The sequence below is a fragment of the Ylistrum balloti genome, unplaced genomic scaffold (assembly GCF_031769215.1).
Source record: "Ylistrum balloti isolate Yb309-2 unplaced genomic scaffold, AGI_CSIRO_Ybal_v1 Utg370844, whole genome shotgun sequence".
Lineage (NCBI taxonomy): Eukaryota > Metazoa > Mollusca > Bivalvia > Pectinida > Pectinidae > Ylistrum > Ylistrum balloti.
In genome coordinates, this window is record NW_026782486.1 from 29,013 (window position 1) to 53,208 (window position 24,196).

At 38.1% G+C, this 24,196-nt stretch overlaps 2 protein-coding genes across 4 annotated transcripts in view; one reads left to right on the forward strand and one right to left on the reverse strand.

Annotated features, from left to right (window-relative positions):
* Positions 1-17,540, reverse strand: part of LOC132559036 (TGF-beta-activated kinase 1 and MAP3K7-binding protein 1-like) — a 34,191-nt gene extending 16,651 nt beyond the window's left edge. The window contains exon 1 of one of the 3 annotated variants that reach the window (XM_060223641.1): positions 17,475-17,540. The gene's annotated coding sequence lies outside the window, so the exon portion shown is untranslated. The remainder of the gene's footprint in view (positions 1-17,474) is intronic. The other 2 variants (XM_060223643.1, XM_060223642.1) reach the window with 2 other exon arrangements.
* On the forward strand, positions 1,115-10,547 carry LOC132559037 (D-beta-hydroxybutyrate dehydrogenase, mitochondrial-like). Its single transcript, XM_060223644.1, has 7 exons — positions 1,115-1,302; positions 2,831-3,070; positions 3,479-3,682; positions 3,835-3,987; positions 4,496-4,683; positions 8,385-8,621; positions 10,365-10,547. The coding sequence occupies exons 2-7, from the start codon at positions 2,833-2,835 to the stop codon at positions 10,467-10,469; spliced, it is 1,125 nt and encodes a 374-aa protein (XP_060079627.1). The 5' UTR covers positions 1,115-1,302; positions 2,831-2,832; the 3' UTR covers positions 10,470-10,547.
* Positions 17,541-24,196: the final 6,656 nt, after the last annotated feature.

Here is a 24,196-nt window from a genome sequence, read left to right on the forward strand (position 1 = left end):
AGGGCCCAATATGGGAAATGGAGCAAATTCTTTAAAATCAAAAAAGGTCCTATGGGCACTTTTTGTATCTTCTTACCAGGCACATATATGCCTTAAGTGTTCCTGTGTTGTCAGGACATATCCTATATGCCTATAGGCAATGAGGGATCAAATCAATATGAAGGTGCTGGAATCTGGTAACTTCTACACATCTCATATTAAAGATTATTACATTATATGGTGTAGAATCTATACGCATCTCCTGAATCTGACCAGTGAATTCCTCTGTTTTTGCCTGTTCGTTGTATAGAATCTAGAGGTATATCTAGGCAGTGTCTGCATCTTCTACATAAAGTTGGTCATATCATTACCTCCCACTTCAAGGCATGGGGTAGCTGGAGGTTAGCGAGTGTTGTAATGGCAGGCGATTTGGCAGTAGATAGATAGAGAAAGGGTCAGGGTTGGAGATTGGGTGGACAGTTAGGGTTGGCCTTGTGGTAGTGTTGCAGAAGATTCAGCATACATCAGGATCCAGACAGGTTGGAAATATGGCGGGTGTTGGAGGGGGCTAGAGATTTGGAAGGTGTTGTGTTGGTTTGAATATTTGATGGGCGATGGAGGGAGAAGGGCAGACTGGATATTTGGTGGGCAGTGGAAGGGGAAGATGCAGGGCTGGATATTTCATGTGCAGTGGGGAGGGGTTAGATATTTGGTAGAGGAGGGAGAGCTGGATATTTGTTGGTTGTTGCGGTTGAGTTAGATATTTGGTGGGTGGTCAAAGATGTTTGGCAGGCCTTCTAAGATGGCTTGAGATTTAGGAAGATGTGAAGGCGTTATAGACATTTGGTGGGAGGTTTAGTAGCTAGTTATATGTAGCGGTTTTTTTTGTTTTTTGTTTTTGTTTTTGTTTTTTTGTTGTTGTTATATAATAATAATAATTGAATAAGTGCTTCCCGAATTTATAAAGGAAAAACAGTCGCTTTATACAGGAAGGTAATGGTATAGACGACACGCTACTCTGACCATAGCTCTTACGATATCAATGCAAATGTGTACTTTCATTTTAATATTTACGATTACCCTTCTTTGGCCTCTCTGACAAGGGTCAAGGATTCTCTGCAGTCGTTAGCGACACACTGGAGTCGTGCATCGCTTGTGCCTCTGCTATCAGTACTGCTGTTTGTTTCCGATATCGATACAGCCACCCATCGACACGTACACGACTTGTTCTAGTACGTCAATGAGAGGATTTATTTTATATAAAAGCTGAACAGTAGGATTGTCGCGTGAGATCTGCCGGCTTGAAAACGTACGACCTGTTCAGTAAGTATATCAACGACCAAAGTCGAGAGCTGTCTACTAGGTCTGTATCTATTCTCACTTCATATTTCATGCATTCTGTTTGTACTGTTTGTACAAATAAACCTTTATTATGATGCTCACAACAGTTACTGCAAATTTGTAGATCAGATAGTTTCTAAAAGGGGCACACGGCGGGGAAGTATATTGGATGACTAATATAACTAATCAATATAATTTTACGTCAATTTATGTAATTAAGGTTCTCCGCTCAAATCAGTGTTATAAATTTTTACAAGTGTTGCTGTCTAAGCAAACAGGAATTGCAATGTAGGCCGAACGACTTTTAATTCAGAGATTCATCAACAATATATTGGCGTGTTTCATGAACAAGTCTACAGTACATGAATTTCTGCACGTTTGTAATTAAGGTACAGTAGATTACATCATTGCGGATTCTTTGAAAAATTAATTAAATTTTGTGAAAGACAAGTAACTGATTTCACTCAATATTGTATTTAAATTCAGGTTTAATGCTGTGAACATAGAATATCTTTTAGCAATAAGAAATTAGTGGTAAACAAAAAAAATTAAAAGGTGGGAGGTTGGAGCGGGGGTTGGTTGGATCTTGCATGTATAATGTGAAGTCGTAGCAAATGAGAGAAGTCACCTGTTTGCTAAAGTGATATAACCAATTCATTGATGTGATATCGCCAATTAAATGCAGTACTTTATTGATATTACCAATACATTATAGTGACATCACCAATACATTATAGTGACATCACCTATTCATTATAGTGACATCACTAATTCATTATAGTGACATCACCTATTCATTATAGTGACATCACCTATTCATTATAGTGATATCACCGATTTATTATAGTGTTACCACCAATTTATTATAGTGACATCACCTATTCATTATAGTGACATCACTAATTCATTATAGTGACATCACCTATTCAGTATAGTGACATTACCAATTCATTATAGTGATATCACCTATTCATTATAGTGACATCACCTATTCATTATAGTGACATCACCAATTCATTATAGTGTTATCACCTATTCATTATAGTGACATCACCAATTCATAATAGTGACATCACCTATTCATTATAGTAACATCACTAATTCATTATAGTGACATCACCTATTCATTATAGTGACATCACCAAGTCATTATAGTGACATTTCCAATTCATTATAGTGAGATCACCTATTCATTATAGTGACATCACCTATTCATTATAGTGATATCACTAATTCATTGTAGTGATATCAGCAAATGATTGTGTATCACTAAAATTAATTGATGGTATCATTGTGATAGTTGGGTGGTATTATCACCTGATCATTTCTGTGATATCACTTACTCATTGAAAAGTAAAACTTCCCCACCCATTCCCCATATATCTATAGCTGTCCAATAATTGATCTCCTTAACTCAAAGTGTTCTCAAAATACTAAGCTGTGTTTACAAAAGATATGTTTTTACTATGATAATGCCTAATCAGTGTGATATGGTAATGTTTTGTTGTAGTCATGACGATGTTCTTTAGTAATACGAGTGTGAAGCAGTTTTTGGGTCTGCACCTGTTTGAAGTTGGCTACCTTGGAGTGTTGGCAGTCCTGCCTTTCCTGGTGGCTATCCCTGCGATAGGATTGACTATTCTAGCAGTACTAGCCTTCCTCAGCTTTAGTTCTATATGGAGGATGCTTACCTTTCGATGGGTATCTAATCCAGACAGAAGGTCGGTGTTCATCACAGGCTGCGACACAGGTAGTACCCAGCTTCAGAGGACTTTGATTCTGTCCAAAATGTTTATCTAGTAATCGATTATTTCTATAAATGATCAGTTTGTATGGAGAATATTGTTACCTCATTATGGTATGATTTATTGTATTTGTGTAACTGTTCTCAGTAGATATACAGGTCATTTCCAGCCAGACAATACTAGATGCTATATCACAAATATACGCTATTAAGTAATACAAGAACACGGTATAGGCTAGTGTCCTGTAACATCTAAAATAAAAAATCTTGTTTGTTTTAATTGTCTGAGCCGTTAAGTGTACTTCCACAGTTCCTTTTGAGGTACAGAATTATTTACTTAGGGATTGGAGGATTGTGAATAGACTGATTTTATTTTGCTTTAAATGATAAATACCAAAGTTTTTGTTTAAACAGGGTTTGGCCATGCTTTGGCAAAGCGTATGTCTTCTCTGGGGATGACTGTGTATGCTGGCTGTCTAAACCCAGAGGGAGAAGGTGCCAAACTTCTTAAAACAGCAACTTCTAGTGAAAACATACACGTCATCCCTCTCGATGTCACTTCAGAAGAATCAGTGATGAGTGCTGTTGATGTTGTGAAAAAGAAAACAAAAGATGAAGGTAAGATGCATCTAATTTACAAATCTGTGTTAAGTGGTCACATAACTCTCATCCACAAGTTAAAAAGTTTATGACTTTTTGATGAACACAGTTTCCAAATTAATTCTGCTGATCTTATAAACATCTGACATTGCTGATACAACTTTCCTCAGGTGTTTGGGCACTGGTGAACAATGCTGGGGTCAGCTGTCTGGTGGATGTAGAGTTCTGTTCCATGGATACATACAGGAAGGTTACTGAGGTCAACTTACTAGGGACTGTTCTTGTTACCAAAGCTTTTCTTCCCCACATCAGGAAATGTCAAGGTGAGAAATTCCACTGGTAGTCCATGTTCTGTTAAAGGTTTTAACAGCAAACATAGTAAAGGAGTTCTGGAAAATAGATTCAAGAACAGATCAGAACTTGTGAAGTGATGCACACATGTTTTATTGGTGGAACAAATGTACGTGATACTTTATAGATAGAACCAGAAGGAGTTTGTTTATGGTAGAACAATGTGATATGTTCTATACCAGAACACTTCAAAGTTTCAAATCTTACCTTCTAGTTATACTGCAGAGGTAGAAACTTCCGAGTTATACTGTAGAGGCGGAAACTTCCGAGTTATACTGCAGAGGCGGAAACTTCCGAGTTATACTGCAGAGGCGGAAACTTCCGAGTTATACTGCAGAGGCAGAAACTTACTGGGTATATAATGGTCAGAAGCAGTGTTACGTTTCATTGAGAATTCAATTGTAACATGACAATATTCATACGGTATTAAGCTCACCAGCAATTTTTTGTTGTTAAGAGATTGTGTTTAATTTGATATAGGGCGGGTGATCAATGTGACAAGTGCAGCGGTATGTTATCCCTATCACTCTGCGCATGCTATGACAAAGGCAGGATGTGATGCCTTCTCTAACAGCTTACGTAGAGAAATGCGAAAGTTTGGTGTCCGAGTAATTACTGTAGAACCAGGCAATTTTTACGGAGCCACTGGATTGCTAAACAAGTCCATAGTAAGTATAAGTAAACATATGCAACTCTTCTCTGTTAAGGTATACAGGTAAACACACTCAATTCTTCACTGTTAAAGTATACAGGTAAACACACTCAACTCTTCTCTGTTAAGGTATACAGGTAAACACACTCAACTCTTCACTGTTAAAGTATACAGGTAAACACACTCAACTCTTCACTGTTAAGGTATACAGGTAAACACACTCAACTCTTCACTGTTAAGGTATACAGGTAAACACACTCAACTCTTCACTGTTAAGGTATACAGGTAAACACACTCAACTCTTCACTGTTAAGGTATACAGGTAAACACACTCAACTCTTCTCTGTTAAGGTATACAGGTAAACACACTCAACTCTTCACTGTTAAGGTATACAGGTAAACACACTCCACTCTGCACTGTTAAGGTATACAGGTAAACACACTCAATTCTTCACTGTTAAGGTATACAGGTAAACACACTCAATTCTTCACTGTTAAGGTATACAGGTAAACACACGCAACTCTTCACTGTTAAGGTATACAGGTAAACACACTCAACTCTTCTCTGTTAAGGTATACAGGTAAACACACGCAACTCTTCACTGTTAAGGTATACAGGTAAACACACGCAACTCTTCACTGTTAAGGTATACAGGTAAACACACTCAACTCTTCTCTGTTAAGGTATACAGGTAAACACACGCAACTCTTCACTGTTAAGGTATACAGGTAAACACACTCAACTCTTCACTGTTAAGGTATACAGGTAAACACACGCAACTCTTCACTGTTAAGGTATACAGGTAAACACACTCAATTCTTCACTGTTAAGGTATACAGGTAAACACACGCAACTCTTCACTGTTAAGGTATACAGGTAAACACACTCAATTCTTCACTGTTAAGGTATACAGGTAAACACACGCAACTCTTCACTGTTAAGGTATACAGGTAAACACACGCAACTCTTCACTGTTAAGGTATACAGGTAAACACACGCAACTCTTCACTGTTAAGGTATACAGGTAAACACACGCAACTCTTCACTGTTAAGGTATACAGGTAAACACACTCAATTCTTCACTGTTAAGGTATACAGGTAAACACACGCAACTCTTCACTGTTAAGGTATACAGGTAAACACACGCAACTCTTCACTGTTAAGGTATACAGGTAAACACACGCAACTCTTCACTGTTAAGGTATACAGGTAAACACACTCAATTCTTCACTGTTAAGGTATACAGGTAAACACACTCAACTCTTCACTGTTAAGGTATACAGGTAAACACACGCAACTCTTCACTGTTAAGGTATACAGGTAAACACACTCAATTCTTCACTGTTAAGGTATACAGGTAAACACACGCAACTCTTCACTGTTAAGGTATACAGGTAAACACACGCAACTCTTCACTGTTAAGGTATACAGGTAAACACACTCAATTCTTCACTGTTAAGGTATACAGGTAAACACACTCAATTCTTCACTGTTAAGGTATACAGGTAAACACACGCAACTCTTCACTGTTAAGGTATACAGGTAAACACACGCAACTCTTCACTGTTAAGGTATACAGGTAAACACACTCAATTCTTCACTGTTAAGGTATACAGGTAAACACACGCAACTCTTCTCTGTTAAGGTATACAGGTAAACACACTCAACTCTTCACTGTTAAGGTATACAGGTAAACACACGCAACTCTTCACTGTTAAGGTATACAGGTAAACACACTCAATTTTTCACTGTTAAGGTATACAGGTAAACACACGCAACTCTTCACTGTTAAGGTATACAGGTAAACACACTCAATTCTTCACTGTTAAGGTATACAGGTAAACACACTTAACTCTTCACAGTTAAGATATACAGGTAAACACACGCAACTCTTCACTGTTAAGGTATACAGGTAAACACACTCAACTCTTCACAGTTAAGGTATACAGGTAAACACACGCAACTCTTCTCTGTTAAGGTATACAGGTAAACACACGCAACTCTTCTCTGTTAAGGTATACAGGTAAACACACTTAACTCTTCACAGTTAAGGTATACAGGTAAACACACGCAACTCTTCTCTGTTAAGGTATACAGGTAAACACACTCAATTCTTCACTGTTAAGGTATACAGGTAAACACACTCAATTCTTCACTGTTAAGGTATACAGGTAAACACACGCAACTCTTCACTGTTAAGGTATACAGGTAAACACACGCAACTCTTCTCTGTTAAGGTATTCAGGTAAACACACTTAACTCTTCACAGTTAAGGTATACAGGTAAACACACGCAACTCTTCACTGTTAAGGTATACAGGTAAACACACTCAACTCTTCACTGTTAAGGTATACAGGTAAACACACGCAACTCTTCACTGTTAAGGTATACAGGTAAACACACTCAATTTTTCACTGTTAAGGTATACAGGTAAACACACGCAACTCTTCACTGTTAAGGTATACAGGTAAACACACTCAATTCTTCACTGTTAAGGTATACAGGTAAACACACTCAACTCTTCACTGTTAAGATGTACAGGTAAACACACTCAACTCTTCACTGTTAAGGTATACAGGTAAACACACTCAATTCTTCACTGTTAAGGTATACAGGTAAACACACTCAATTCTTCACTGTTAAGGTATACAGGTAAACACACTCAATTCTTCACTGTTAAGGTATACACACTCGAAAAGATTTGGGGAGAAGGGAACTTGGTAAGGCTTGGGAGAAGGGAGCATGATTGGGTTTGGGAGAAGGGAGGATGGTTGGGTTTGGTAGAAGGAAACTTGGCTAGGTAAAGGAGAAGGGAACTTGGTTAGGTTCAGGAGAAGGGAACTCTGTAAAGATTGGGAGAAGGGACTTGGTTAGGAGAAGCCCTAAGTTTAAATTAGTCCCCCAACAGGCACCACAGAATACTTTTATTTTGTGTTGCGTACTTCTGTCCTTCTGCTATCGTATCTGGACCCTGTCTTCACACAACTATTCAAAAGAACAGATGGTGTCACTCTGACCTACTTTATGACCTTTGATCTACATAAAAGAAAAATTTGTCTGAACCCTATCTTCTACAGTACCAATCACACAAATTTTATACTTGGGAAATGGGTTCATATTGGTAAGACAGTGTGTCATGTATGAAATGAAGGTCACTCTGACCTATATTTTGACCTTTGAGTTACATCAAAGAAAAGGTTTGTGTGGGCCCTATCTTCCATACAACTAATCAAGGAAACTTATTGCTTTGGGATATGGGTTCACCTCAGTGAGAAAGTGTGTCATGTACCAAAAGTAGGTCAGTTTCACTGTTGTTAAGTTCTTGACCTACATCAAAGTAAAAGCTTGTTGTGATAATTTTGTGTCTATCTGTCCTTTCTTGCTCAAGTTCTACTTTATATACTACTTGTCACTGGTAAGTCATACTTGCTGCTTGCATTCCTCTTGTTGAGGCAGTGTGTCATGTATCAAAATTAGGTCATTGCGATCTCTATTTTGACCTTTGACTTACATCGAAGTTAAAAATATTCTGAGCTTTATCTCCTTCACTATTTGTCAGTTGGACTTCGTACTTGAGGTATGAGTTCACCCTGGTGTGGTGGTGTGTTGGTGTGTCATTGGGGGACTGTAATTCAAATTGTTCCTGTGGGTGATAGTCATGCAGAAGGACTTTTATTAAGTTTGGGAGACTAATCCTTGTTTTTGTCTTTTGGAAGATGTCCAGTCTAGAGAAGGAACACCAGCAGGTTTGGGAGAAGGCCCACCCTGAGGTGAAGACAACTTATGGAAAGAACTATTTTGCTGCTGTCCAGCAGTCCATATCTAAATTTTCTGCCACTAGCTGTAATTCTCTAGGACCAGTCGTGGACAAGTTAGAGGAGGCCATATTATCAACAAGGCCAGGATCATGTTACCTGGTGGACGGAAGCAGTCTGCTCTTTGATATACACAATGTAAGTATACACAAACTGTATATTAATTCTGTGTTGTGTATCAATTGTTATACTTCAATTTGTGTTGGTGTAATTCATTATTGTACTTTTTGTGTTGGTGTAATTCATTATTGTACTTTTTGTGTTGGTGTAATTCATTATTGTACTTTTTGTGTTGGTGTAATTCATTATTGTACTTTTTGTGTTGGTGTAATTCATTATTGTACTTATGTGTTGGTGTAATTCATTATTGTACTTTTTGTGTTGGTGTAATTCATTATTGTACTTTTTGTGTTGGTGTAATTCATTATTGTACTTATGTGTTGGTGTAATTCATTATTGTACTTATGTGTTGGTGTAATTCATTATTGTACTTTTTGTGTTGGTGTAATTCATTATTGTACTTTTTGTGTTGGTGTAATTCATTATTGTACTTATGTGTTGGTGTAATTCATTATTGTACTTTTTGTGTTGGTGTAATTCATTATTGTACTTTTTGTGTTGGTGTAATTCATTATTGTACTTATGTGTTGGTGTAATTCATTATTGTACTTATGTGTTGGTGTAATTCATTATTGTACTTTTTGTGTTGGTGTAATTCATTATTGTACTTTTTGTGTTGGTGTAATTCATTATTGTACTTATGTGTTGGTGTAATTCATTATTGTACTTTTTGTGTTGGTGTAATTCATTATTGTACTTTTTGTGTTGGTGTAATTCATTATTGTACTTTTTGTGTTGGTGTAATTCATTATTGTACTTTTTGTTGGTGTAATTCATTATTGTACTTTTTGTGTTGGTGTAATTCATTATTGTACTTTTTGTGTTGGTGTAATTCATTATTGTACTTTTTGTGTTGGTGTAATTCATTATTGTACTTTTTGTGTTGGTGTAATTCATTATTGTACTTATGTGTTGGTGTAATTCATTATTGTACTTTTTGTGTTGGTGTAATTCATTATTGTACTTTTTGTGTTGGTGTAGTTCATTATTGTACTTATGTGTTGGTGTAATTCATTATTGTACTTTTTGTGTTGGTGTAATTCATTATTGTACTTTTTGTGTTGGTGTAATTCATTATTGTACTTATGTGTTTGTGTAATTCATTATTGTACTTTTTGTGTTGGTGTAATTCATTATTGTACTGATGTGTTGGTGTAATTCATTATTGTACTTTTTGTGTTGGTGTAATTCATTATTGTACTTTTTGTGTTGGTGTAATTCATTATTGTACTTATGTGTTGGTGTAATTCATTATTGTACTTTTTGTGTTTGTGTAATTCATTATTGTACTTTTTGTGTTGGTGTAATTCGTTATTGTACTTTTTGTGTTGGTGTAATTCATTATTGTACTTTTTGTGTTGGTGTAATTCATTATTGTACTTTTTGTGTTGGTGTAATTCATTATTGTACTTTTTGTGTTGGTGTAATTCATTATTGTACTTTTTGTGTTTGTGTAATTCATTATTGTACTTTTTGTGTTGGTGTAATTCATTATGTGTTTGTGTAACTTATTGTGTGTTGTGTAATTCATTATTGTACTTTTTGTGTTGGTGTAATTCATTATTGTACTTATGTGTTGGTGTAATTCATTATTGTACTTATGTGTTGGTGTAATTCATTATTGTACTTTTTGTGTTGGTGTAATTCATTATTGTACTTATGTGTTGGTGTAATTCATTATTGTACTTTTTGTGTTGGTGTAATTCATTATTGTACTTTTTGTGTTGGTGTAATTCATTATTGTACTTTTTCTGTTGACAGATGTTACTGAGATTGCGCTGGCTGGTACCACAGCATTGTTTGGACATCTTCATGGAATGGGAATTTCCTAGTGGCCTGTCATCGTCTGCCAAGAAAAGCAGATGACACTGACCTACTTTCAGCATACTAGCATGTGTAATAATTTATTCATTTGATGTCTCATAATAAAAAAAGAAAACCTTGGATTCTGTCTCCATTTTCTATCCCAGTTATCTCCCATTATACACAATCTGTTGTTTTACACGACAGTGCTCCATTCCAAGGCCTACACACACAAGTATAGTACAATAACCTCATGTGTTAACATGTTTTCTGGAACATTGTTGTCAATGACACACAATCAAGTTTGCCAAAGATGTAGGTGTATGTAATGATGATTGCTAAGATTACTACACTTCTCTATATAATTTATGTCATGGTGGTACATTTCCCGATCAGTGTAGGATTGACATCAGTGCCACAGCAGTACTACAGACATGTTTCTAGGTTTGTGCTCCTCAGTCCATCTGTCTGTCTCTCTGTCTGTCTGGTTGTCCAGAAGCCTGTATGTTCACTTGAATGAGTGTTTTTGCGATTGCTCTCACATGCAATGAACAGATTGTGGACACCTGCTGGGATGTTGTAGTGTCACACACTAAGATTGGGAATCCTGTCTTAATATCTCTATATGTGCTTGGTATATTATCACTCACAAATGACAAATCTTGTGTACAAGTTCCTCCCTGTTGGGATGCTTGTGCTGCATAAAATCTTCTGTTTTTGTCCTCAGACTGTCTAGTGACTTTGGGTTGTAATACATCACCTTGGTTTAGATAACAGAATTGATGACGTAGGTGTTGTCTGTTTACCTATTGCTAGCAGCATGTAAGATGCAATACATGACATATTGGATGTGGTATATAAGTTATGATACATGTGTATGAATCAGCTGGGAGTGCAGGGAAATTGTCTTGTTTATAAGATATCTGAGAGACGATATTTAAACTTATATATCTTATATACATTGTAACATATTTAATAGAGTGGAATGAAATTTAAAGAGATCAATACTGCTCCTTAAATAAATGATATGCTGGCTTGTCATATGTGATGTGTACACACTCATCGTGATGAAATGATCAAAAAACCTGCGTCTCTCAAAACCATGTGTTCTCTTGACTCAGCTGGTGATCAAGTCATGGCAGTTGGGGGAAGCAATGAATTCACCAATGAGATGTTTAAAACTCCATTAAATCATCACACTGCTTGCTACACACAATATTTGGTAAGCTACATTAAAACATCCATACTTAGGACTTTTGAAGTACATTTTATTCATTGATGTGTCAATTACAATAAAAAGAAGTATTGTAGGAAATATTTTTTCTTTATAAAAGTCACAACTATATGAGAATAGAGTTCCTTACAAAGTTTTTTTTTTATTTTGCCATTCATAAACCTGTAGAAGCGAAGGCCCTTATGTATTTGCCTGCTTTCATTCTCCCTGCTTCTTTACTGGTCACATTATCTGTCTGTATTCTTACAATCATCCTGTTCCTGTAGAGGTGAAGGTCATTATCTGTATGCTTACAATCACCCTGCTCCTGTAGAGGTGAAGGTCATTATCTGTATGCTTACAATCACCCTGCTCCTGTAGAGGTGAAGGTCATTATCTGTATGCTTACAATCACCCTGTTCCTGTAGAGGTGAAGGTCATTATCTGTCTGTATTCTTACAATCAATCTGTTCCTGTAGAGGTGAAGGTCATTATCTGTCTGTATTCTTACAATCAACCTGTTCCTCTAGAGGTGAAGGTCATTATCTGTCTGTATTCTTACAGTCACCCATTTCCTCTAGAGGTGAAGGTCATTATCTGTCTGTATTCTTACAATCATCCTGTTCCTGTAGAGGTGAAGGTCATTATCTGTCTGTATTCTTACAATCATCCTGTTCCCCTAGAGGTGAAGGTCATTATCTGTATTTTTACAATCACCTTGCTCCTGTAGAGGTGAAGGTCATTATCTGATTGTATTCTTTTAATTATCCTGTTCCTACAGTGATGAGGGTCGTTATCTGTCTATATTCATATGATTGGCAGGTCATTATCTGTATCCTTACAATTACCCTGTTTCCATAGAGGTGAAGGTCAACAATCAGTTGTTCTCTGGTGATTTCCTCAGTGTTTAGCTCACCTAGTCCTTTTGCAGCTGTCATTTTTATGCTCCCAGACAGAAGAGCATAGAGTCGCATCTTTGTCTGTCCATCTTCGTTTGTTTGTCTGTTTTGTTCTATAACATGACCTAACCTGACCTGTTGTTTTGTTCTGTAACATGACCTAACCTGGCCTGTTGTTTTGTTCTATAACATGACCTAAGCTGCCCTGTTGTTTTGTTCTATAACATGACCTAACCTGATTTGTTGTTTTGTTCTGTAATGTGACATATCCTGGCCTGGTGTTTTGTTCTATAACATGACATAACATGGCCTGTTGTCTTGTTTTATAACATGACATAACCTGATCTGTTGTTTGTTCTATAACATGACCTAAGCTGGCCTGTTGTTTTGTTCTATAACATGACCTAACCTGATTTGTTATTTTGTTCTGTAATGTGACATATCCTGGCCTGGTGTTTTGTTCTATAACATGACATAACATGGCCTGTTGACTTGTTTTATAACATGACATAACCTGATCTATTGTTTTGTTCTGTAATGTGACATAACCTGGCCTGTTGTTTTGTTCTGTAACATGACCTAACCTGGCCTGTTGTTTTGTTCTGTAATGTGACCTAACCTGACCTGTTGTTTTGTTCTATAACATGACCTAACCTGGCCTGTTGTTTTGTTCTGTAACATGACCTAACCTGGCCTGTTGTTTTGTTCTGTAACATGACCTAACCTGACCTGTTGTTTTGTTCTGTAATGTGACATAACCTGGCCTGTTGTTTTGTTCTGTAACATGACCTAACCTGGCCTGTTGTTTTGTTCTATAACATGACCTAAGCTGCCCTGTTGTTTTGTTCTATAACATGACCTAACCTGATTTGTTGTTTTGTTCTGTAATGTGACATATCCTGGCCTGGTGTTTTGTTCTATAACATGACATAACATGGCCTGTTGTCTTGTTTTATAACATGACATAACCTGATCTGTTGTTTGTTCTATAACATGACCTAAGCTGGCCTGTTGTTTTGTTCTATAACATGACCTAACCTGATTTGTTATTTTGTTCTGTAATGTGACATATCCTGGCCTGGTGTTTTGTTCTATAACATGACATAACATGGCCTGTTGTCTTGTTTTATAACATGACATAACCTGATCTATTGTTTTGTTCTGTAATGTGACATAACCTGGCCTGTTGTTTTGTTCTGTAACATGACCTAACCTGGCCTGTTGTTTTGTTCTGTAATGTGACCTAACCTGACCTGTTGTTTTGTTCTATAACATGACCTAACCTGGCCTGTTGTTTTGTTCTGTAACATGACCTAACCTGGCTGTTGTTTTGTTCTGTAACATGACCTAACCTGACCTGTTGTTTTGTTCTATAACATGACCTAACCTGACCTGTTGTTTTGTTCTGTAATGTGACCTAACCTGGCCTGTTGTTTTGTTCTATAACATGACCTAACCTGACCTGTTGTTTTGTTCTGTAACATGACCTAACCTGGCCTGTTGTTTTGTTCTATAACATGACCTAACCTGACCTGTTGTTTTGTTCTGTAATGTGACATAACCTGGCCTGTTGTTTTGTTCTGTAACATGACCTAACCTGGCCTGTTGTTTTGTTCTATAACATGACCTAACCTGACCTGTTGTTTTGTTCTGTAATGTGACATAACCTGGCCTGTTGTTTTGTTCTGTAACATGACCTAACCTGGCCTGGTGTTTTGTTCTATAACATGACCTAAGCTGCCCTGTTGATTTGTTCTATAACATGACCTAACCTGATTTGTTATTTTGTTCTGTAATGTGACATATCCTGGCCTGGTGTTTTGTTCTATAACATGACATAACATGGCCTGTTGTCTTGTTTTATAACATGACATAACCTGATCTATTGTTTTGTTCTGTAATGTGACATAACCTGGCCTGTTGTTTTGTTCTGTAACATGACCTAACCTGGCCTGTTGTTTTGTTCTGTAATGTGACCTAACCTGACCTGTTGTTTTGTTCTATAACATGACCTAACCTGGCCTGTTGTTTTGTTCTGTAACATGACCTAACCTGGCCTGTTGTTTTGTTCTGTAACATGACCTAACCTGACCTGTTGTTTTGTTCTATAACATGACCTAACCTGACCTGTTGTTTTGTTCTGTAATGTGACCTAACCTGGCCTGTTGTTTTGTTCTATAACATGACCTAACCTGACCTGTTGTTTTGTTCTGTAACATGACCTAACCTGGCCTGTTGTTTTGTTCTATAACATGACCTAACCTGACCTGTTGTTTTGTTCTGTAATGTGACATAACCTGGCCTGTTGTTTTGTTCTGTAACATGACCTAACCTGGCCTGGTGTTTTGTTCTATAACATGACCTAAGCTGCCCTGTTGATTTGTTCTATAACATGACCTAACCTGATTTGTTGTTTTGTTCTGTAATGTGACATATCCTGGCCTGGTGTTTTGTTCTATAACATGACATAACATGGCCTGTTGTCTTGTTTTATAACATGACATAACCTGGCCTGTTGTTTTGTTCTGTAACATGACCTAACCTGGCCTGGTGTTTTGTTCTATAACATGACCTAACCTGACCTGTTGTTTTGTTCTATGACATGACCTAACCTGGCCTGTTGTTTTGTTCTATAACATGACCTAACCTGGCCTGTTGTTTTGTTCTATAACATGACCTAACCTGACCTGTTGTTTTGTTCTATGACATGACCTAACCTGACCTGTTGTTTTGTTCTATAACATGACCTAACCTGGCCTGTTGTTTTGTTCTGTAATGTGACATAACCTGACCTGTTGTTTTGTTCTATAACATAACAAAACCTGGCTTGGCAGTTTTTTTAGGCTGTCACGTGACCTTACCTGACCTGTTGGTTTGTTCTGTCACAGGATCTAATCTGACCTGTTTTTTTTCTGACACATGACTGACCTACATGTATCCTTCAGTACATCTATAGTAATGAACAGTTTCGTCTATAACAACTTGTAACAACGACTGTAAATTCCATCATACAGGAAGGTTACCTACTCCATTATCATAAAACAACGCGGTAAACAGCTGTTTCTTCATCACGATAATTGTTCAGTCTGAACCGAGCTTGGTTTTCCTTGTTTTCTTCCACGACAATATGAAGTGTTTTATGGGTGGATACCTGTTTGTATCTACACGTGTATTGTAAACACTTCTACATAAGTATGCTTCATTTTCAGTGACCTTGACACAGAAATAGCCAACCATCGTCCGAACATGTCTGCTCGTCCGTCAGCCTAAGCCACGTTACAGGAGGTTTCATACCTTTCTTTTGGCAACTCTTTTGCATCAATCAGTCTCGTTAACCTGTGCGTTATTTGTCGACATTTCTACCGCTATCGTAGCGACTTTTGGCCGACATCCTGTTAGCTAGATGTATAGGCTGTTCCGTATAGAACCGCTACGCTTCATTTACATCTCAAAACTAATTGGTGTTACAAGCTAGATTATATACGACACACTTTCCAGTGTATATAACGCTTATAGTAACACTTCGTTTTCAAGCATGTTTGTGCGCAAATCAAGGGTTGAAATTCAGTATCGACAGTTCTTCATTCATTTTATTCAACACAGAAGTATCTACTCGACAGCAATACACGCCAGGGTCAACGAGACCAATATTAACAGGCATCTCATATTAATGCGAATTTTGAACAGAGATAAGTGTCAAAAATCAACACCATGTACCAAACCTACATGCAATGTTGGCACTTTAAAGCACCACGACAAATGTGACGTTAGAGCACACCTGACAGACGAGTCGATCTGATCTCCTTATGTAATGTTCTTGTAATGCCAGGTAATCTTTGAAATCTATCATTATTCACTCTTATAAGGCCCATCAAATTGTTTATCCCCAACTTTAACTTACCTAGAATCATGATTTAACACTAAACACAGACAGTGGGTTGTGTGTTTTTTAATCAGTTTGGAAGAAAATGTCTTCCTCAAGATTTCTTTTTAAGCAAATTGAACTGACGATTGATAATGCCAGAACGATGAGATGGGATGGAATAGAGACGAAATAACTGACGATTGTAAAACACGCTTATTTGTTACACAATGTACACAATGATGTTACTCCTAACTACCTGAATACTCACCCGTGTTGCTGATCACTTAACTCTCCGTATTACAGAAAATCTATATTTCACCTAATAACAAAGCACTGTTGTCTATCCTACCTTTCTTCCCTCTACAATTAGACAGCAGGATCACGTCTTCCGAAATATTACGCACAGTGTCTCAATTCTCTGCTTTCAAATATACTATAGGAAATAGGAAATGTGGTTTTTTGAACATGTTAACATATGTGTATATGATTTATTGTAGGGAAATGGCTTGGTATAAGTTGTATAACTTGTGCTCAATCTCGTTGCAATTGAAATGCAATAAAAATGTATTAAGGTCAAATTTAAAAAAATCGAAATACATAATTGTTATCTGTTAGACATAACCCCTCCCCCACCCCCACCCACAACAAGGATTTACGGATTTACATTGAACAATCAGTTTATCGGTTAACAGTAAAACATTAAATAAAAACCTATGAATTGTAAAATAATGAGTCTCCTCAAGAGCTTAGAGTCTGCATTACGACCAGATGAATCACTGGCCCAGAAGTGCGCACGTGCCATTGGGCTGTCCAGTTGGAATCCAACAAATTCCGGGAACTCTGAACTACGCGTGTTTTTCCTCCCACACGTAAAATGAAAGTTGGACGTCAGGAAAGGTGCACTTTATGTGATGTGCCGCTGTGCTTGGTGAGTGAAGACCCGCACACGTGAACACTTGCTGCCGGCGATCATGATGATACCAAAACATTTTTCTCTCAGGCAATTATATAACACAACACACGCATTGCGTTTGAGGTTTTTCAGGGGAAAAAAACTTATTTTCTAACAACAGAATAGATCAGTAACTTACTTTGAGCGGTATATCTATCAGGGTGACCTCTGCTGTACAACACCGCCGAAAGGATCCAAACTTAACTCCTACCCTGTTCTATAAACATTACCCGATTTACACGATAACCTTCAACTTGGCGTATAGGTTGTAAATCATCTGGCGTTCCAGTGATAGATAGTGTTATACAAAACAGATTTAAAGTACATATTTCTACCTTAATATGATCTTATATCATTACTAAACTGCTTCGTTAGAATAAAGGTCATTTGGCATAAATGGCGAATTATTTTCATTTTTGTTGGTTAAATTTTCAAGTTTGGATGTTTTTCCTATTACTGCGGCGTCCTAACACACAGACCGACAGTATGTAAATTAGTGTTATAAATGGCTGCAGGTTTTACATAGTGCGGTTGGTGCCTTATTGAACGTCTCTTCCCAATATCACGATTTTCGAGCAAGATGTCAGCAACTGAAAAACTGACAACACAAAGTTTGGAGAGATGCAGGTTGATTGAGATGATAGGGACGATTTACTGTCGTCATAATGACCTCAATCAGAACTGTTTGATTTCTTCTGCGATATGAAGTTGGACGCAAGTTCTTATACACTATTTAAAAGGCATTAAGGCGTGACATCTCTATATCTACACTTTTCAACATACGAATGAGAAGTGTGAAAATACTGAATGATTTCACGTATTAGAAAAAAATCCCTTGCCGAGCCACTATCTATTAGCGACGTTTTGACAGCCAATTGCGGCCACTTGTCCCTAGTTAGCTTGTTAGTGGTACATTTTGAAGTTAAGTCTGTATAAACGACACGTTGATGATGTATTGATGATAGTTAAGAAAGAGTCACAAAACTTTGGAACCAGCATATCTATACAGAAAATACTACCGCATCAAGTTCACGTGCCAGAAACCAATGACATTCTTCCTTTACACACTTCGTGTAAAAACAGATAACGGCAGTCAAAGTATTTTTCAGCAGAAAGTTAACAGACACTGATCAATACCTCAACTTCCAGCCTCCCCAGCTGAAGTTAGACAGGAGGCCTTGGCACCATTAACACGTGTTCGGAGTTAGCAATTCAGAGGGCAAACAAGTAATTGAAGAAAGGAAAAAGGAAGGGTCTAAGAGAAGGACCGTCAAGAAAAGGAATAAAATCACGTGACAGGTTGTCATTACGTACATGAAATAGTTATCAGATATCATTTGCAGCCGTGAAACCTCACAAGACGCTCTGTAATATCCTTGTCTATCATAAGAATATAACTCGTATAATGAAACGAAATGATGAACAACACTTTCGTAGCAGGAGTAATACAAGACTGACAAATCTCTGAGATTAGGCACAACACCGTGGACATCAGCGTCTTATTCAATATGTAAGAAGGCTTTGAAAAATTAACGACATAATAAAAATGTGATTGCCCAAAATCGCTGGAAAGAAGGCAAAGCAAAAACAAGAGAAGGACTTACATGGGGACTCTTGAAAAAAGCATAAGTGTCTTCTTGTCACATTAACGACAAGAGCAATTATTTGGTCAATCGAAGTAAATACAATCATGTTCTTAAATGGGAACAAGATTAAACAACAACGTAGCATACTAACGAGCATCAAACACGTGGTCATACCGCACAAGGAAATGGGATATGTCCCTATAAGATCGTGTAGTCTGTATTAAGACTCTCAATCACCTAACAATCGAACCAGCTGACATCCTATGAGGAAGGCTTTGGGTTATGTCCCCTGGACGAGACACACCAAAGTCTTTTAACGCTCAGTCTTATGATCGTGTAACGACTGGTGTACCCGTTGTCAGTATAATGTGATCGGTTGGGGTGGCCTGGTACTGGTTTGTCCGTTGTCAGTATAATTTGACCAGGTAGGGTGTCCTGGTAGTGTAACGACAGGTTTGTCCGTTGTCAGTATAATGTGATCAGGTAGGGTGTCCTGGTAGTATAACGACAGGTTTGTCCGTTGTCAGTATAATGTGACCAGGTAGGGTGTCCTGGTAGTGTAACGACAGGTTTGTCAGTTGTCAGTATAATGTGACCAGGTAGGGTGTCCTGGTAGTGTAACGAATGGTTTGTCCGTTGTCAGTATAATGTGACCAGGTAGGGTGTCCTGGTAGTGTAACGACAGGTTTGTCAGTTGTCAGTATAATATGACCCGGGTAGGGTGTCCTGGTAGTGTAACGACAGGTTTGTCAGTTGTCAGTATAATGTGACCAGGTAGGGTGTCCTGGTAGTGTAACGAATGGTTTGTCCGTTGTCAGTATAATGTGACCAGGTAGGGTGTCCTGGTAGTGTAACGACAGGTTTGTTCTTTGTCAGTATAATGTGACCAGGTAGGGTGTCCTGGTAGTGTAACGACAGGTTTGTCAGTTGTCAGTATAATATGACCCGGGTAGGGTGTCCTGGTAGTGTAACGACAGGTTTGTCAGTTGTCAGTATAATGTGATCAGGTAGGGTGTCCTGGTAGTGTAACGACAGGTTTGTCCGTTGTCAGTATAATGTGATCGGGTAGGGTGTCCTGGTAGTGTAACGACAGGTTTGTCAGTTGTCAGTATAATGTGATCAGGTATGTTGTTCTGGTATTGTAACGACAGGTTTGTCCGTTGTCAGTATAATATGACCCGGTTAGGGTGTCCTGGTAGTGTAACGAATGGTTTGTCCGTTGTCAGTATAATGTGACCAGGTAGGGTGTCCTGGTAGTGTAACGAATGGTTTGTCCGTTGTCAGTATAATGTGACCAGGTAGGGTGTCCTGGTAGTATAACGAATGGTTTGTCCGTTGTCAGTATAATGTGACCAGGTAGGGTGTCCTGGTAGTGTAACGACAGGTTTGTCCGTTGTCAGTATAATTTGACCAGTTCGGGTGTCCTGGTAGTGTAACGACAGGTTTGTCCGTTGTCAGTATAATATGACCCGGTTAGGGTGTCCTGGTAGTGTAACGAATGGTTTGTCCGTTGTCAGTATAATGTGACCAGGTAGGGTGTCCTGGTAGTGTAACGAATGGTTTGTCCGTTGTCAGTATAATGTGACCAGGTAGGGTGTCCTGGTAGTATAACGAATGGTTTGTCCGTTGTCAGTATAATTTGACCAGGTAGGGTGTCCTGGTAGTGTAACGACAGGTTTGTCCGTTGTCAGTATAATATGACCCGGTTAGGGTGTCCTGGTAGTGTAACGAATGGTTTGTCCGTTGTCAGTATAATGTGACCAGGTATGGTGTCCTGGTAGTGTAACGAATGGTTTGTCCGTTGTCAGTATAATGTGACCAGGTAGGGTGTCCTGGTAGTATAACGACAGGTTTGTCCGTTGTCAGTATAATGTGACCAGGTAGGGTGTCCTGGTAGTATAACGAATGGTTTGTCCGTTGTCAGTATAATGTGACCAGGTAGGGTGTCCTGGTAGTATAACGAATGGTTTGTCCGTTGTCAGTATAATGTGACCAGGTATGGTGTCCTGGTAGTGTAACGACAGGTTTGTCCTTTGTCAGTATAATGTGACCAGGTAGGGTGTCCTGGTAGTGTAACGACAGGTTTGTCCTTTGTCAGTATAATGTGATCAGGTAGGGTGTCCTGGTAGTGTAACGACAGGTTTGTCCTTTGTCAGTATCATGTGACCAGGTATGGTGTCCTGGTAGTGTAACGACAGGTTTGTCCTTTGTCAGTATAATGTGATCAGGTAGGGTGTCCTGGTAGTGTAACGACAGGTTTGTCCGTTGTCAGTATAATGTGATCGGGTAGGGTGTCCTGGTAGTGTAACGACAGGTTTGTCAGTTGTCAGTATAATGTGACCAGGTAGGGTGTCCTGGTAGTATAACGAATGGTTTGTCAGTTGTCAGTATAATGTGATCAGGTAGGGTGTCCTATCGGGAGATTTGAACAGTAAACTTAGTGTGTTATTACGAATATATCGCAGCCTCCCGGAAACACATATACTTAACACAAAGCATTCACTTCACTTATGTTGAAAGGCCATCTTTAATTGACCATAGCAGCTCTAATGAATAAAACCCAGACCAAGTCTGTCAGTATGCAATTATCATTTGATATGATTGATGATTTCTGCTTGACCTTGACTGGCTCCATCGAGTTCATCTTGGAAATTTTAATCTAATTGACTCCGGTTAAGTCGTCTTTCCACTCGTTTGAGTCTAGATAGTACTACGGCTCTGAAGGTAACCCATCAGTTTGGAACATATATATTTCAGAAGATGTTTACGTTTAGCGCAAACAGGGACTGAAAACTATGTTTGCGAGCTTTCGACAACGTCTGTTTCCTTTATCAAAGTAAGAGTGGAAATGACCGAGCTTGGACGACAGTTCAATGTTCAACGAATGGACAAAAGTGTTAGTCCACTATCAAAAGTGTGAGAAAAATGAGAAGCATTGTATCCAAGTCTCTCACAACATGTGGTTTATCAGAATACACAGTCCCTCACAACATGCGGTTTATCAGAATATACAATCCCTCACAACATGTGGTTTATCAGAATATACAGTCCCTCACAACATGTGGTTTATCAGAATACACAGTCCCTCACAACATGCGGTTTATCAGAATATACAGTCCCTCACAACATGTGGTTTATCAGATCTTACAATCCCTCACAACATGTGGTTTATCAGAATATACAGTCCCTCACGACATGTGGTTTATCAGAATATACAGTCTCTCACAACATGTGGTTTATCAGAATATACAGTCCCTCACGACATGTGGTTTATCAGAATATACAGTCTCTCACAACATGTGGTTTATCAGAATACACAGTCTCTCACAACATATGGTTTATCAGAATACACAGTCCCTCACAACATGCGGTTTATCAGAATATACAATCCCTCACAACATGTGGTTTATCAGAATATACAGTCCCTCACAACATGTGGTTTATCAGAATACACAGTCCCTCACAACATGCGGTTTATCAGAATATACAGTCCCTCACAACATGTGGTTTATCAGATTTATCCCTCACAACATGTGGTTTATCAGAATATACAGTCCCTCACGACATGTGGTTTATCAGAATATACAGTCTCTCACAACATGTGGTTTATCAGAATACACAGTCTCTCACAACATATGGTTTATCAGAATATACAGTCCCTCACAACATGTGGTTTATCAGATCTTACAATCCCTCACAACATGTGGTTTATCAGAATATACAGTCCCTCACAACATGTGGTTTATCAGAACATACAGTCTCTCACAACATGTGGTTTATCAGAACATACAGTCCCTCACAACATGTGGTTTATCAGAACATACAGTCCCTCACAACATGTGGTTTATCAGAATATACAGTCTCTCACAACATGTGGTTTATCAGAATATACAATCCCTCACAACATGTGGTTTATCAGAATATACAGTCCCTCACAACATGTGGTTTATCAGAATATACAGTCTCTCACAACATGTGGTTTATCAGAACATACAGTCCCTCACAACATGTGGTTTATCAGAACATACAGTCCCTCACAACATGTGGTTTATCAGAATATACAATCCCTCACAACATGTGGTTTATCAGAACATACAGTCCCTCACAACATGTGGTTTATCAGAATATATATACAGTCCCTCACAACATGTGGTTTATCAGAATATACAGTCTCTCACAACATGTGGTTTATCAGAATATACAATCCCTCACAACATGTGGTTTATCAGAATATACAGTCCCTCACAACATGTGGTTTATCAGAATATACAGTCTCATGTGGTTTATCAGAATATACAGTCTCTCACAACATGTGGTTTATCAGAATATACAGTCTCTCACAACATGTGGTTTATCAGAACATACAGTCCCTCACAACATGTGGTTTATCAGAATATACAGTCTCTCACAACATGTGGTTTATCAGAATATACAATCCCTCACAACATGTGGTTTATCAGAATATACAGTCTCTCACAACATGTGGTTTATCAGAATATACAGTCCCTCACAACATGTGGTTTATCAGAATATACAGTCCCTCACAACATGTGGTTTATCAGAATATACAGTCTCTCACAACATGTGGTTTATCAGAATATACAGTCCCTCACAACATGTGGTTTATCAGAATATACAGTCTCTCTCACAACATGTGGTTTATCAGAATATACAGTCCCTCACAACATGTGGTTTATCAGAATATACAGTCCCTCACAACATGTGGTTTATCAGAATATACAGTCTCTCACAACATGTGGTTTATCAGAATATACAGTCCCTCACAACATGTGGTTTATCAGAATATTCAGTCCCTCACAACATGTGGTTTATCAGAATATACATATCCCTCACAACATGTGGTTCAGAATATCAGAATATACAGTCCCTCACAACATGTGGTTTATCAGAATATACAGTCCCTCACAACATGTGGTTTATCAGAATATACAGTCCCTCACAACATGTGGTTTATCAGAATATACAGTCTCTCACAACATGTGGTTTATCAGAATATACAGTCTCTCACAACATGTGGTTTATCAGAATATACAAAAAGAGAAGTCAAAGAAGGAAAGAAAATGAAGATTCAATAAAATAACAAGAAGAAAGAAAATATAACCACAACACAGAAATTAAAACCAGCGACACGGTCACTATATCTTACATCAAAGAGGTGACAGAAAATTTTCGTGGATTTAACAAAGATATCACATCAATACTCCCGTGTGGCCATACATTCGCCGTCAACAAGTCAGTAGTGCACCCCAAAGTG